This window comes from Hyaena hyaena, unplaced genomic scaffold (genome assembly GCF_003009895.1).
Source record: "Hyaena hyaena isolate Hyena2069 unplaced genomic scaffold, ASM300989v1 scaffold_28, whole genome shotgun sequence".
NCBI lineage: Eukaryota > Metazoa > Chordata > Mammalia > Carnivora > Hyaenidae > Hyaena > Hyaena hyaena.
In genome coordinates this window covers 2,067,991-2,084,734 of record NW_024080660.1, presented here as the reverse complement: position 1 = coordinate 2,084,734, position 16,744 = coordinate 2,067,991, and the positions used below count along the sequence as shown (strand labels likewise).

At 40.0% G+C, this 16,744-nt stretch overlaps 1 protein-coding gene across 2 annotated transcripts; it reads right to left on the bottom strand.

Moving 5' to 3' along the window:
- Positions 1–1,878: 1,878 nt before the first annotated feature.
- On the bottom strand, positions 1,879–14,467 carry TIMM17A (translocase of inner mitochondrial membrane 17A). 2 transcript variants are annotated; one of them, XM_039227427.1, is made up of 6 exons: positions 14,404–14,467; positions 10,030–10,129; positions 9,850–9,913; positions 6,791–6,919; positions 5,915–6,025; positions 1,879–2,791 (listed from the first exon to the last, which is right to left on the bottom strand). In XM_039227427.1, exons 1-6 carry the CDS (start codon positions 14,427–14,429, stop codon positions 2,706–2,708), a joined length of 516 nt encoding a protein of 171 aa, XP_039083358.1. In that variant the 5' UTR covers positions 14,430–14,467; the 3' UTR covers positions 1,879–2,705. The 2 variants fall into 2 exon arrangements, with proteins under 2 accessions (XP_039083358.1, XP_039083356.1); XM_039227425.1 differs by lacking the exon at positions 14,404–14,467 and adding an exon at positions 14,092–14,385.
- Between the last annotated feature and the right edge of the window lie 2,277 nt (positions 14,468–16,744).

The following is a 16,744-nucleotide window of genomic DNA, read 5'->3' as shown; positions in this document are numbered from 1 at the left end:
AAGCAGAAAAATAAAGAAGTAATGGTTTGTTTTCCCCCTTTTATGCTTTCTTCCTCTAGGCCTCATCTCTACAGAAGTCTGAACTACTGCCCTGAAGCTAAGCTCAGCCATTAAGGGTAGAAAGCCTCTGCAGAAGAGCAAATCCTCTCCTAACTGCAAGATACAAAGAGTAAGGAGGGCATCAACCAAGTAGGAGAGGCAGGAAGCCTGGGAAACATACTGGCAAGGTTTTATTCTATCTAGTGTCCTGCATATGGCGGAATCAAACTTAAAGTTCTTCAAAAAGAATTAGTTTTCCATATTTTTCAACTTTTTTCTCTTCTACCCCACTCCTAATTCCAGAAAATTCATTTGTAACCAAGGATTGCTTCATATATGCTGAGTTGAAGACACCAGTGTTAGCCAATAAAATGGCAAAACCACCAACATCACATACACACAATCTTCAAAGAATAAGAACTCTCAAGAAAGGAACTTACTTCCCAAACTGATAGGCCATATAAGAGAAGGGATTTAGGAGACCTTGAGAATTGTATGCAAAACATGTGTGCAGCTTTTAATTGCTCTTCTGATGGATATCTACTTGTACTTGTGACTTTAAGTTAAAGAGCTATAGACTTAAAAACTATACAAAAAAGATACACAAATGGTCAACAAGCACGTTATCATTTGTCATTGGGAGTAATATAAACAAAACAAAATATAATTTTTTAAAAAGGAAAATAAGGGACACCAGGGTGGTTCAGTTGGTTAAGCAGCCAACTCTTGATTTTGGTTTAGGTCATGATTTCACCATTCATTGGGTTCAAGCCCTGAATCAGGCTCTGTGCGGACAGTGTGGAGCCTGTTTGGGATTCTCTCTCTCTCTCTCTCTCTCTCCCCTCCACCCCTGCTCAAGCACACATGCTGTCTCTCAAAAAGTAAATGGATAAACTTTTTAAAAATTAAAAAATAAATAAAAGAAAAAGAAATGTTGGCAAGGATGTGGAGAAATTGGAACCCTTCTGCATTGCAAGTGGGAACACAAAATGGTGCAGCTGCTATGAAAAAGTTTGGTGGTTCCTCAAAATTAAACCTCGAACTACCACTTGCCCAGTAATCCACTCCTAGGTGTATATCCTAAACAACTTTAAGCAGGGACTAACCCACGTTCATAGCAGCATTACCCACAGTAGTCAAAAGGTGGAAGCCACTCAAGTGTCCATCAACGGATGAATGAATGAATGAATAAAATGTGGTGTATATATACACAATTAATCAGCCATCAAAAGAAATGAAATTTCAGTATATGCTACAACACAGACCTTCAAACACTATGCTAAATGAAATAAGATAAAGTACTAACGCTGTAGGATTCCACTTATAAGAGGTACCTAGAAGGCAAATTCAGAGACAGGAAGTAGAATTATGGTTATTTGGGCCTGGGGGAGTAGGTTTGGGGAGGGGGAATAGGAAGTTATTGTTCAATGGATACAAAGTTTATGTTGGTGATCATGAAAAAGTTTTGGATATACATAATTGTGATGATTACCCAATACTGGACTGTATTTGAATGCCAGTGAACTCCACATTTACAAATGGTTAAACTGATGCATAGTATTTTATATATATCTTACCCAACACAAAAAAGATCAAACTACAATTAGCAATTAAATGCTTACTATGTGTATGGCATTGGGCCAAAAGGTAATGTGCATTTACTGCATCCACACAGATTTGTTCCCCATTTCGCACAGATGAACAGCGTCATGCCTTCTGTAAGGCCACATGTCATTTCCAATACAAGAAGTAAAATGGCCTATTCTGAAATACTAATCCATTTTCCAGACACAATCAGACCCCAAAATATACCCTTTATGAAAACTGGCTTCAGGGGACTTGAAACACATTAAAATCAGCATACATTTTATTTTCAAGCACGTTTAATAGACACTTTTCCAGTGCTACCATAGCCTCCATGAATTCTTTCATTTAGAATTGGAAGGAAGTTGTTTCAGGTGAGGTTGCTGATGATCAAAAATCAAGACACAGGAGCTCCAATGTAAAGAGAGTTTTACATCTGACATCTTCAAAACCAAGAAATAACATTTTCACTTTCAAAGTAGAGAATATTTTACCTCAGCCTTAAATGCAGAAAGTATTTACTGTGAGACGATCCATGGGTCCATGTTAACTCTGTGTAACTCTTCTCATACATCATTTACTTCAAGTGACATGAGAGCCTCACTTCATTATAAAACATGCAATTTTCAACGTACTTTTCAATGTTTGAAGTATTCAAGGATGAAAAGTAGAACCATACATCTTAAAATAAAGAGCAAGTTCCAGGAATTTTTTATTGTTTGACTGACAAAACACACAAAACCGGGCAGAGAGGTCCCCAAGGAAATGATGGTCATGCTTTGTTGCTGTCTGCCCTTTGGTCCTTCATCTTCTAAGCACTTGTTATTATTTTCTTTTAAAGATATTAGACATTTATTTTTATCACAAATGCAATCCAGGTGTGAATAAATAAATGTATTATCTTTTAACATCTGGCCCCCCCCCATGTTCCTTTAAATTGAAAAAAGAGCTAAGTGTCTCTTCAAAGCCTATTTGGCCAGAGCTGTCCCACCTACAGTCTTAAAAGCAGACTGTAACTTATCTTCTGAAATTCCTTCTTGAACTACAGCTCATTCTGGTAAAGAAATCCTGGGAAAGAAGTCCTATTGATATTGTCGATAGTCTCCAAAAGGTGAGGATGGTAACTGGGCTGAAGGCAACTGAGAGGGGTCTTCAGCAAACTGAGGACCTGCAATTAAGAAACAGAAGAATCTTAAAAACCACCTGAATATTACACAATTAAAAAGAACAAGTCTTTGTAGAGAGTAAATCGCTCAACTTAATAAAAATAAGGTGCTATCTTAGAGCTGTCATCTGAATTTCTGCTGCCTAATTTTCATGAGAGTGCCTCCAAAATTGGTGTAACATAACAGACTGGCTTCCCTTATGTTCCAGAATGAACAGCTCTCAACTGCTATGCCAGGAAAGTCAGATGGATTAATTGTACCAAGAAGTGAATTCAAATTGTTTTTTTTTTTAATGTTTATTTATTTTTGAGAGAGAAACAGTACAAGTGGGGGAGGGGCACAGAGAGAGGGAGACACAGAATCTGAAGCAGGCTCCAGGCTCTGAGCTGTCAGCACAGAGCCTGATGCGGGCCTTGAACCCACAGACTACGAGATCATGACCTGAACCTACGTCGGAGGCTCAACCAATTGAGCTACCCAGGTGCCCCAAAAAGTGAATTCAAATTTTTAAAGCAATTGTTGTAACAAGCTGCTATAAAGATTGGAAGAATCTCACATCTCTTGACATACTTTTCAGTAGCTATTTAAAATTATTTTCACAAAGTTTAAGTATCTTAGTCATGTTTTAAGAGAACTCAATAATCTAATTTATACACCCCAATGAAATAGAGAATGAATTCTGAAATGGGAAAACATTCCTAGCTTGCTGTAGATCAAAGTCTTGTAATATTTTATTCTTGATAGAGAGAAAGAGAGAGAGCACGCGAGTGAGCGAGCAGGGGAGAGGCAGAGAGAGAGGGAGATACAGAATCCTAAGCAGGGTCTAGGTTCTGAGCTGTCAGCATAGACAGCTGATAGGGGGCTCAAATCCACGAACTGAGAGAGCATGACCTAAACTGAAGTCAGATATTTAACCGACTGAGCCGGGTACCCAGGCACCCAAAATCTTGTAATATTTTAATTTTCAAAAGATGGGAGGAGGCCTGTGAACTAAGAAAAAAAATATGGTTCTTAAAAATTAAAAAAAGACTTTTATGGGAATAATTACAATTATTTTCCTCAGGGAAACGAAGACCAAAAAATAACTACAAAGAAGAGAGAAAGAGGGCAGTAGTAAAATTCCCTAAAGCTTTCCAAGGCTTCAATCCAATGATATAGATTTATTTTTCACTCTAAAGGCACTCTCTGTTCATTTCAGAGAAGTACAGAAGATACTGGGTGAGACAGGTAAACCAAAGGTAACCATTATTACTTAGACAGTTTCATCTAATTTTTGTCACTGGTTTAAAAACCTTCTCAGGGGCACCTGGGTGGCTCAGTCAGTTAAGTGTCTGACTTCGGCTCAGGTCATGATCTCACAGTCCATACATTCGAGCCCCGCGTCGGACTCTGTGCTGACAGCTAGCTCAGAGCCTGGAGCCTGCTTCAGATTCTGTATCTCCCTCTCTCGCAGACCCTCCCTGCTCACGTTGTCTCTCTCTCTCTCAGAAAAAACAAAACAAAAACATTAAAAATAAAAAAAAAATAAAAAATAAAAACCTTTTCATGTAAGTTAATGGGAAAAATATGATAATCTCTTCAAAGACTCCCCCCTCCCCAAAACAGCTTTTCAGAAACACATCTCCTGTCTCAAGTAAAATGCACTTCTTTAGAAAATTTCTTCTGAGGAAAAAAGCCTAAAGCAAAATAACCAAGACTAATTCCTATAAGAGATGTAACTTGGGGCGCCTGGCTGGCTCAGTTGGTAGTGTATGTGACTCTTGATCTCGGGATCATGAGTTCAAGCCCCAGGTTGGGCAAAGAACCTACTTAAAAATTTTTTTTTAAATAAAAAAAGACAGTGTAACTAATGTTTTTGTTATATCAGCTTCTCAATTTCTTTTTTTTTTTTTTCGTTCGTTCAGCTTCTCAATTTCTGAAAAAATGAAACTTTTCTGATGATTTAGACAAGTCTTCACACTAACGTGGTAAAAACAAACTAAAAAGCAAAATTAGAAAGTTTTCATCCTAACAGAGTATTAACTCAGAAGTAATGATTAAAAACCAGAAACAGAAGGTGAGAGGATCCAGAAGGTCCCTAGATCATCCCTGGCATCTACTGACCAGTGTGTATGACAAGTGTGCCAAAAAGACACTGAATCTCTCGGTAGGCACCTCAGGGAAATCAAATCAAACTGGGAGCTATGATCTATTCCTAACTCTATGCTGAATCTTTTCCAAGCTCCAAAAATAATTTTCAACTTGTGTTGCTATTCTGCATATTTCCTTCCCCAAATGCCAGGTCAAATTTTTCCTACTAAAATCCTCACAATTATCTCTCTACTTCCTTTCAACATCAAGGAATACTGTCCCTTTACAGACAAAGGGAATACTGGCCCCCCCTTACAGACAAATGAAATTTTCTGCAGTTATAAGGAAGTGCACAGTTTACTAGCTAAGCAGATATTCCATGACCATGTAATGATCACTTAACCCATAATTTAACTTTTCCCCACACATCAGATAAGAGGAACAATTAGCAACAAATTATTTTATCAACTTCTCAAAAAAATTTTCCCTGCCAACCCTAAAGTGGCCCTCCCAAACATAGCCACTTTCTACCACTATAGTTCATTCTCTTCAGAGCAAGCAACACAATCAAGTCTCATTTATCTGTTATTTATCTGTTAACATGTTAGTCTATCTTCTCCCACCAGAATGTAAGTCCTTGTTCACCACTATATCCCCAGCATCTAGAACAGGGCATGGCACATACACATATGTAAGAGGTTGTCCACTATCATTATTGTTATTGCATCTGCAGGGAACCTTCTTCAAGCACGTCTAAAACGGCTGGTAATTTCATACGGTAAGCACACGAGCACTGACAAAAACTGAGAACTATAAGAAAAATCGACGGCAAATCATCTCAGTAAAGCATTTTGGTGATTACGGTTAAACATGATAACTGTATCCACATCTACCTTTCCGAATTGAACCAGGGCCTATTATCATAATCTTCGTGAAGCACGGCAAATGTAGAAATCACAAACTAATACATTTTAGCAGACAAGAGAGGTTCCCTCCCATCATCAGGAGACCATTCCAGTGTTTGAGCTACGGTAGTAAGCAGAAAGAAGACTCACCATTGGGAAATTGTGCAGAGGCAAATCTTGTCAACAAGATACCAGCTCCTTCAATTAAAGCTAGGAGAATGCCACCCATCGCGGCTGACCCAACCATGGCCACAGGTCCATCTGAATACATTAATAACAAAGAGATTACTTTAATAGAAATATAGTTTAATATAAGATATAGTAAAGGAATGGCTACATGATACCTTCATTCCCCACCCTCTTTCTCAGTAAGTGTCAGTAAACTAAGGCCTATAGGTCAAATGCAGCTCACAGCCTGTTTATAAAGTTTTATTGGTACAGTCATGCTCATTCATTTACCTATGGTCTATGGTTGCTTTCATGTTACAATCACAGAGCTAAGTATTTGTTGACAAAGACTCAAAATATTTACCATCTGGCTCTTTACAGAAAAAGTCTGCTGATCCCTGGCCAAAACTACTACCCCCCATAAATTCTGAGTTGCTTTCTGTTCCAAAGATCCAGAGATAGTTCTAAGCTCATTATTCCTAATAATGCTATGTGGCAGGTATGATTTTTTTTTGGGGGGGGGGCAGGTATGATTATTAACTCTAGAGTACCGATGAGGAAACTAAAGCACAAAAAGCTTGGCAAACTGTCCAGTCACACACTAGTAAATGGCAGAATTGGAACTGGAAATGCTCTTAACCACTGTATAGGTCAGAACTCCACACTCTCTCATTCTCAAACATTCCAAATAAATAGATACTCCTATTCCCACCCTCCTCCCCAAATCACCATATACATTCATGCTATACTAAACTAAGCAATGCTCGGTTTTTTGTATTACCAATGTCATTAAATTAAGAGAGATAAGGTTTTCCAAAAAGTCTTGCTCCTCCTAGTGTGCCTATAATGATTTCTTACTTCTTGCTGCCAGTATGGCTCCTGTTAAGGCACCACTTGTGATGGAGTTCCAGGGATCTTCTTTTCCTCTGACTTGAACCATACTGCAGTCAATCATGGAAAATAAACCACCCCAAACTGCAAAGCTACCTATTTTATTAAAAAAACAAAAGAAATTTCATTATTCATCTTATATTTAAAATATTACAATTAAGGGGCTCCTGGGTGGCTCAGTCCATTGGGCGTCTGACTTTGGCTCAGGTCATGATCTCATGATTTGTGAGTTTGAGCCCCACGTCTGGCTCTCTGCTGACAGTTAGCTCAGAGCCTGGAGCCTGTTTCAGATTCTGTGTCTCCCTCTCTCTCTGACACTCCCCTGCTCACACTGTCTCTCTCTCTCTCTCTCTCCCCCTCTCAGAAATAAATAAAACACTTAAAAAATTAAAAAAAAATATTATAATCAAAAATAACTTTAACAAAACTATATTCTTTTTTTTTTTAATGTTTTATTTACTTCTGAGAGAGACAGTGTGAGCAGGAGAGGATCAGCGAGAGGAAGACACAGAATCTGAAGCAGGCTCCAGGCTCTGAGCTAGCTGTCAGCACAGAGCCCGAGACGGGGCTCGAACCCACAAACCGTGAGATCATGACCTGAGCCAAAGTCGGATGCTTAACCGACTAAGCCACCCAGGTGCCTCAACAAAATTATATTCTTAAAACTCTCACACTCCAAACTAATACATGCAAACACAAGTTTGGATAAGCACTGAACAAAACTCAGAACTTATTTTTTTAATAAAGCTTGGGTTGTATTTTATCAGCTGGAAAATTAGCAATGGCCCAAAGCCTAAAAGAAATAGCAGGCCTAGAAGAGTTAGGCTAAACACATTCAGATCTCCCTGTATCTCTGTTTAAAGGGCAATAAACAAAACAAAGCCTGTTTCTTCTTTTTTTTTTTTTATAGCTTTACCTTCCTTCAATTTTTTCTTTCCTTCATTAAGTGTCACTGACCACTCTATGAAAATCGCCACTGGGGATACTAAAGACATCCAGCTATCCTGGAATGTATTATAGGTGTACCCTAGTACATGCTAAAGTGGCTAATGACTGCCACAAATAGTTAGAATTAGGGAACATCAAGGGGAGAAAACTTATCTTTCCTCTCTCCGTTCTTTCATTCCTTAAGCATGAAACGAAAACCAACACTAAACCAAGTTACTTCGCACTTGAACTCTCCTAAACTCAGTAACAATTTTGTCAAACAGAAAACGAACCCCCACACACACGTACACAAGCATACGCAAAATGTAGAAAAACAACACTAAGATTTTAACATATGATTTAGTTTCTTCGTGCTTGCTTTACCCTCCCCCCAGCATGCACTTTTGTCTCTCTCTCAAAAATAAACATTTAAAAAAAATTTTTAATAAAAAAATAATTAAAAAAAGCAAGGCACTTTAAAGATTTTTCAATAGCTTTCTTTTAAGAACCAATCCCAAGGAATGAAATAAACAATCCCAATTCACTCATACTACAACTTTACTCTTCCTCTATTTCATCCTGATTGCTTAATTTTAGAACAGTTTTAAAGTCATAGAAAAGTGAAGATAGTACAGAGTTCCCATATATCCCACATCCAGTTTCCCCAATTTTCTTTTTTTTTTTTCCTTGAGAGAGAGAGAGAGAGAGCACACTATCGGGGAGTGGGGTAGAGGGGCCGAGGGAGAGGGAGGAGGGAGAGAGGAGCGGGGGAGAGAGAGAGAGAGGGAGAGAGGCTTGAACCTGACAGAGCTCGATTCCACGACCCTGGGATCATGACCTGAGCCGAAAGCAAGAGTTGGGCACTCAACTGACTGAGCCACCCAGGCACCCCCAGTTACCCAATTTCTAACATCTTACATTTCCATGGTGCATTTGCATAATTAATGACCCAATATCAATATATTATTAATTAAAGTCCACACTTAATTCAGATTTCTTTAGTTTTCATGTCTTTTTTCTGTTCCAGGATACTAAGTTACATTTAGTGATCATGTCTCTTTACGCTCCCCTTGGCTGTGACATTACCTGATTGTTTTTTCATTCACTGAAAAAGCATAATATGACTGAAGCAGTCTCTTAAAAGATATAGAAAAACCTGTATGACTTCTGTATATATTGGGAATTCAGGGTTTGGTATGTGCTTTAATACTACTTATCATTCTTGAACAACATGGTACCCATTAAAGCAAAGGAAAATGAGTAAGTAATTTACCTTCCAGAAGATATAATTATTTCATAGGAAAAAAAGAAAAGGAAAAAGATATACCATCACTTTAGCTCTCAGAGTTTCAATTCCCTTATCTGGAAAATGGGGATAATAATACTGACTTCATATTGTTATGAGCATTAAAATAATGCTGTGGAATCCTTAGCAGAGAGGTTGGCACACAGCAAGCACTCTGTAAGCGGCAGCTCTGAGCTAGTCTTCCGAAGAAAAATATGCTAAAAACAAAGACAGGACTATTTCCTCTAATGCACAAAATTACTAAGGAATGACTAAAAGTATTTAATCTTTTTCATGTGTTCTATATGGTGTCTACAAACTGACTGTTATCTTTGTATATGAATATAGTTTCTAAGCTTTTTTATCTCCCTCCTCCCAGCTTTGAAATAACCAAGTTTAAAAAGCATAATGAATTCTTTTCAAATTCTGCGATGACCTCTGCACAACATTCAAAGCCAATTGGAGAGAAGCCTGATCAGCATCATCCATTTCTCTCGTGAAACCGCAATCCTTCAGATCACTTTCTCTTCAGCTTTATATTACCCCAGGAGCTATCACTCTTGACAAATACCACTGAGCATTTGAAGGACAGAGACAAAATTTTCAAATGAATGGATACAGCAATTCCAGTTAACTTTCTGAATAAAGCATAAATCAAGAAGAACGTATAGAGATAGTTAATTTCTATCAAGCTGTTACACTGAACTAAACTCACTAACTGGTATCAGCTAAAAAAGAAAAAACAAAACAGAGCTTCATCTTCGAATGAACAAGAAAAGCTAGTATGACATACAAATGGAAAAATTCTGCTTACCTCCCAACTGTGGAGCCCTGGTTTTAATAGCTGTCAAACTCCCTCGTAGTCTGTGGTTTACTCCCTATAAAGAAGCAAGCAAAAATAAAAGTACCTTTCCAACCTAGTGATCGGGCCGCCAGGGATATTAACTAACCCAGATTTCAAATAATGTTAAAATAAGACCATTCACTCACTTACCACTGGAGAATTGCGAAAACCTTTGATTGCTTGAAAGATACCACCACCTATGGTACCCATCGTAAAGGCCCCGCCACAATCATCCACAATTCGCCAAGGGCTGAGGACGGGGAAACAAAATAAAAAGATGGCTATATTTCTCATTCATAAACCAAGAAACATTCTTTGCTAACATAACATACTAAAGGATACATCAGATTCTAATGCGGTGTCTACTTCAACCAGTAAAGTAAACATGTAGACAAAGGATTCTGAACATATCCATATCTATTCGGCTCAAAGCCATAAGGAACGGAACTGGCTTTAATGCCCTAGTGTTAACAGCACTTAATTTTCATTTAATAATTACTGCATCTAAGTTGGGCACTGTGCAAAAGTGAATAAGCAAATATATAGGAAATTACATTATCATCAATGTTGATCCAATCTCCCAGGGATCTAAGTAAGCTCTCCCACTGTAGTAAAATTTCAAGTTGAGACCCTCAAAAATGAAGATTCAATAGGGGCAGAGGGAGACAAATTTAAACATTTTTAAAGTTTGTAACTCTTTCTGGGTTTATGGAGTCCCAGTTAGCACCTGGAACTTTAGTTTGTATCAGGTCCATTTATACACTGAAACACTCTAATCTTCAATAATTAGAGGTTAAATTTGTAAACTTAGGCTCCAAATGTAGCAACCTAACTTATACAACACAATGAAATCTGAATAATGTTATCAGTAGAACAAGAACTACTACTCTAGAAATTTGACTTAAAAAAAAAGTCTGTGAGTGGTTAAATTCATTATATATATTTTAAGTTTATTTATTTATTCTGAGAGAGAAAGACAATCCCAAGGAGGCCGCACACTGTCCATGTGGAGCCTGACGCAAGGCTCAAACTGCAGTATCAAGACCTGAGCCGAAATCAAGAGTTGGACGCTTAATGGACTGAGCTACCCAGGCGCCCCTCATGAGGCACACATTCCAATTGTCAGCAGGATGCTTGGTGGCCTTGCTACCCAATGTTTGTTTTTGTGATCCTAAAAGCAAATTCAGCAACACTTGGAGTTTGTTAGACCTGCAAGCTCTCAACACTTTACCCAGGACCTACTGATTCAGTTTATAGTTCAACACAATCCCCAGGGGACTTGATTTCACTTTAACAGTTTAAGCAGTGCTTTGAAACTTAAAGAGATTGGAAAAATTTCTTTAGAATGGTAGAAACACTAAAAGGAAGTATAGAGAAAAGATAAAGGAGAATGAATTAGTGCTCCCTCTGAGTGGTGGGCTGGTAACTTGCCTGCTTCAGATTCTGTGTCTCCCTCTCCCTCTGCCCCTCCCCACTTGTGTTTGTTCTCTCTCTCTCTCTCTCTCAAAAATAAACATTAAAAAAAAAAGATCTAGTGCAAATGATCTTATTAGTTGGGGATTAAAATAATCAGCAAAGAACAACAGGATTCAGCTTAGAGAGCAATCAGAGTATCCAAGAAGGGATGTCCAAAACAAAGGCAAGATGGAAACGGTTTCTGACAAATTCTGGCTGAATCAAAATGTTCCTGCAGAGAAGAGATGAATTACACAAAATGGAAGGTTGAGGCTAGACTCTAAAAGAACATAAATACTAAGGGCGCCTTGGTGGCTCAGTTGATTAAGCATCGGACTCTGGATTTTGGCTCAGTTCATGATCTCATTGTTCTTGTGTTGAGCCCCGACTAGCTCTGCACTCACAGCACAGAACCAGCTTGGGATTCTCTCTCTCTGTCCTGCTCCCACCCCACCCTGCTGCTCACACTCTCTCTCAAAAATAAACAAACTTTTATAAAAATAACAAAAGTATGTAAATACAAATACTACAGGGAACAAGTAACATAACACAATTAAGTTTTTCTTAAGTATTAACTATGTTTTAGGTGCTTTCAATACAAATAAGACCTATGAGTTTCAAAAAAGTTAGGTTATTTTCCTATAGAATCTCTAATCTCAACTTTGTGGGGGAAAAAAGTATTCTTATGTCCTCTTCATCTTACAGGTGAACAGAAGCTCAGATAGAGATTAAGTTGCTCAATGTCATATAGGTAACTACTACAATTTAAATACAAAAATCTACAATTTCAAAATTCCAAGTCCTTTCCATTATATCATACAGACTGTGGGTTTTTTTTTTTTTTTTTTTTAAGAAACCAATGACAAAAGGAGTATTTGGGATGACTAAGTCCATCTGATGTATTAAAGCGGGCTGGAGGTAAGGAGAGCAATTAGGAAGGTATTGTGAAAGGCATAAGGGTGCCAGGTAAGATTGTGACAATAGGAATAGAAAGGCAGATAATGAAAGAATTGAGACTGCTTATGGCATGCCTGTTTGGAGGCTGGGTGCTGTGGAGGGAAGAAAAAGACGCTTATAGTTTGAGGTTGAATGACCTGAGAAAATGCTCTTACCAAACAGGGCAGGACAGAAGATCAGAGCAGCTTTTCAAATTTTTTTTAATGTTTATTTTTTCAGAGAGAGAGAGAGAGAGAGAGAGAGAGAGACAGAGCACGGGCACAGGAGGGGCATAGAGAGAAGACAACACAGAATGTGAAACAGGCTCCAGGGTCTGAGCTGTCAGCAGAGTTGGACAAAGGTCTCAAACTCATAAACCGCAAGATCATGACCTGAGCCAAAGTAGGATGCTTAACTGACTGAGCCACCCAAGTGCCTCAGATCAAAGTAGTTTTAGCTACAAAACTAACCAGACAACTGACTGTATTGCTTCAGGACATATGTACTAAGAGAAAACAAAGGGACCACCTAATTCATTAGATGAAAATTCATTATTATAACATCTTTAAAAAAATTTTTTTTAATGTTTACTTATTATCGAGACAGAGAGAAACAGAGGATGAGTGGGAGAGGGATAGAGAGAGAGGAAGACACAGAATCCAAAGCAGGCTCCAAGCTGTCAGCACAAAACCCGACACGGGGCTCGAACCCTCGAACCGTGAAATCATGACCTGAACCAAAGTCGGACGCTCAACCGAATTAGCCACGCAGGTACCCCTCATTATTATAACATCTTTAACTCAACAAAGTTAAAAATATATCCAACAGCTGCTGATAACAGCAGTCTACAGGGTACTGAGTTCGGCATATGTAAGCACAACAGAGGAACAGGGATAATTACATGTTAATTTAAAAATTTTTAAAGTTTATTTATTTATTTTGAGAGAGTGAGAGCGTGCATGAGGGGCAGACAGAGGGAGAGAGAATCCCAAGCAAGCTCCACAATGTGAGCCTGACACAAGACTCAATCTCACCAAACAAAAGACCATGACCTGAGCCTAAATCAAGGAGTCAGATGCTGAAGCTTAACCGACTGAGCCACCCAGGCACCCCTTGGTAATTTTAACGAGCTAGGAAGTGCTGAAACATATGCCCTGTATCCTAGTTGAGGGATTAAAAGAAAAAAAAAGGCACAAAGCAGGTAATATGGCTACTGCCGGCAAGGTAACAATATAAAGTACTGGGTACTTTCATAAATTGAGGACATCTTGGCTTTTGCTCTAACACAATTAAACAATTAAACAGGTGATTAGTCCAAATAACCAAAATTGATTTCTCACTTAAGACCCTCCCCAGAAGCCTTAAATTTAGGCAACTTGAGATTTCTGATAGCAATTTTGCCTTTTTATAACTACTTATGTGCCTGACTTACTCATGCTTTTACTCTTTGAATCTATAAAGTGGTGAGCACAGAGGCTTCATTCAAATACTGAATACATGAATTTCTGTTCATGGTTCTCAAAGAACACATGCTACTATCTCTATTATCTAGATAATTCGTGTCCCCCTTTGCCCCCAAGGGAGAATTCCAAGGACGACTACGAGGCTCTTGCCTAGAGTTTATCCAGACCCTTTGGGTAAAATCTCTGTTCCACACATTTGAAATGCTTCGCCCTGCGGACACATCTCACGACACAAATAATGCCTGCAGAATGGCATCTCCTCAGAGGCCTACTGTCCCTTCCTCAACACAGGAACCGAGCAAAGCGAGGCACGGGGACGCGTCCAAGGTCACCTCAGCGGACAGGGGGGATTACTAACCCCGCACAAGGTCGACTACGTCCTGGGTTGGAAACAGGTTCCGAGGCTCCGTCTAGCCGAAGCCTGGACCTCCTCATCCAACGCAAGGTCACCAGAGTGCCAGGTTGGAGGCGGCGAGGCTGCCACAAACGCCGGGGGAGTACAGCGCTGAGAAGCCGACGGGATGCTCAAGCCGGTGCTGCCAACGGTTAACAGACCCACGTCGACGGGCCTGCGGCTGAGTCCGGCTTGCACCTCGGGGGACTGGACAGGGAAGAACGAGGACCGGGAGCAGAGGGGCAGGACTAAAGGAAGGGCAGTGGTAAAGCTCACCAGGGTTCTCTCGCGTACTCCTCCATCTTGACTCCACCGGCGCGAGCGATGCCGGGCAAGCGGGGCGGAGCCTGACCCCAGCGGCGGAAGTGATCTCGAGAGGAGGGCGTTAAAGTCTATGTGGATTGGCTCACCGAGCCCTCCCGCAACCAATGGGAGCCCGGACTTCAGGGGCAGCGTGGGGGCGGGATAGTGGCGCTTCGCGGCCGAGCTGGCCCTGCCCAGGTCCCCGAAGGCTGCTGGTCTGGGATGGGTGGACCGGAAGCAGCCCAGTTAGGGTTCCGAGGACTGAGCTAACCTGACACTATTCCTTTAGGGTTTACCAAACTTCCTACATACATTTTTTTTCCCTTTCCTTTCCTTTTTTTTTAGTACTTTGGCTGCCAAATTGGGAATGAATGCTAACTAATTTCACCATGGTGTGTGAAGCTTTTACCAACTACACGTAGCAGGCATATAATTTTTTTAAAAATATTTTTTATTTATTTCTAGGAGAGAGAGAGAGAGAGAGACAGCGTGCGCAGGGGAGGGTCAGAGAGAGAGGGAGTCACAGACTGAAACAGGCTCCAGGCTCTGAGCTGGCCGTCAGCACAGAGCCCGATGCGGGGCTCGAACCGCGAGATCATGACCTAAGCGAAAGTCGGACGCCCAACCGACTAAGCCACCCAGGCGCCCCAATTGGGCAGACAGTGTCACAGTCCCTTATAGTCGCAATGCTTGAGATGTGGTAGATGTTGGATAAATGTCTTTGAAATGAACTTACCTGGGCCATCTGGAGTACTCTGACCGATTTGGGGTCCTTGATTTGGAGGTATAACAACAAGAGCCTCTTCCGGGCCACTTTCCAAAAGATCACCAGAAGAAGAGGGGTGTTTAGCCCAGAAAAGAAGAGCCCAAAAGGATGGGAGCCCATCGACCTCTTTTAGCTTACAGTTAACAAAACCTCAGTTATGGGATGTCTGTTAAAGGAGCTCTTTTCCATTCCTGACTTTTGAGATTGACTTTAAAATACATATATACTTATTTTATGGAAAAAATTAGTGCAATTCATAGGAAGCTGCTGTAAAGAGTGATGTATCTTCAGAAACTTGAAAATAAGGTAAGCAGGTAAACAACTTCCACAGAACTGAAGATCGTCAGTAAAATGTATCTTTATGTGAAAAGAACGATTCAAATTAGTCATCTAATTTGGATGTGTAAAGTCCAAGAAGTCTTTTTTTGGAACGTATGACTGTAATTATAAACCTTTAAATCTAATTAATTGTACAGACTGAAGAGAGAATGTGGGAGGTAGGCAACAAGAGGAAGTCAGAGAGCAAGAATTTGATATTTAGTCAGTACTTCAGACCTAGTGGGTATGAATATTTCAGTAACTAGAGATGTGCATTCTCTTGGGGCAAGGATATTTTTTTTCTGATCTCACCAAGACTCAGTGAAATATTCCTTAGCTCTAGCTACTTCCCTTTGTTCTTACTGCATATTCCTTATGCACTCTTCTGAGTGTTATTTGGTTTCTGAATAGATTTCCTTTAAAATTTTTTAAATGTTTATTTACTTCTGAGAGAGAAACAGAGCACGAGTTGGAGAGGGGCAGAGACAGTGAGGGAGACACAGAATCCGAAACAGGCTCCAGGCTCTGAGCTGTCAGCACAGAGCCCAATGTGGAGCTTGAACGCAGGAATGGTGGATGCAGGGCTTGAACTCAGGAATGGTGAGATCGTGACCTGAGCAGAAGTCAGACACTTAACTTACTGAGCCATCCAGGTGCCCCTGAATATATTTCTCTTAAGAGAGAATGCCCTGGCCTGTGCTCAAAACTATTCTTGTCCACTTGATAGGTATATTTGTTTATGCATCTACCTCTTGTGAGCTGGGTTCTTCTGAATCAAACCAATCACTGAATGGTGATAATACCGGGTTTGTGAGTTTACAACTGAGGGCCAGACTCTAGGCTGTGGTTACCCAGCTCACTTCATTCCAACAGTCCCCATCCTAAAGTCCCTTACTGTTCTGGGAGGCACTGCTCAGATGGACAGCAAGTATTCTTGGACTTATCACTCTTTACTTTCTTGTAACTTCAATAGGTAACGGGACGTAACAGGACATTTCTGGGTGAGCAAGTCCTTGGACTTAGCTTTGTTGGCTAGAAGGGGAAGATGTCACCCCTCCCTGAAAAATATCCATTTCCATCTGAGCGAAGAAACATCTTGGAAGAAAAGAACTAGGTATTCTAATCTCCTCCTAATGAGTCTGAAAGATGCCTGAGGAACTGCCGTGGCCCTCATTGAAAGAATGGTCAAAGACATGGAGGAATGATAGAAGAAAGGAATGGGGGTCCTTG

Bases quoted from the DNA above. Each gene is read 5' to 3' on its own strand.
- TIMM17A (XM_039227425.1), bottom strand. From the start codon at position 14,168: ATGAGGAGGTCCAGGCTTCGGCTAGACGGAGCCTCGGAACCTGTTTCC. The intron at 6,026-6,790 runs GTAAGAAATCAT...TAATGTATTCAG, and splicing joins AGCCATACTGGCAGCAAGAA to ATGGACCTGTGGCCATGGTT. The intron at 2,792-5,914 runs GTGAGTCTTCTT...TCTTAATTGCAG, and splicing joins CTCTGCACAATTTCCCAATG to GTCCTCAGTTTGCTGAAGAC.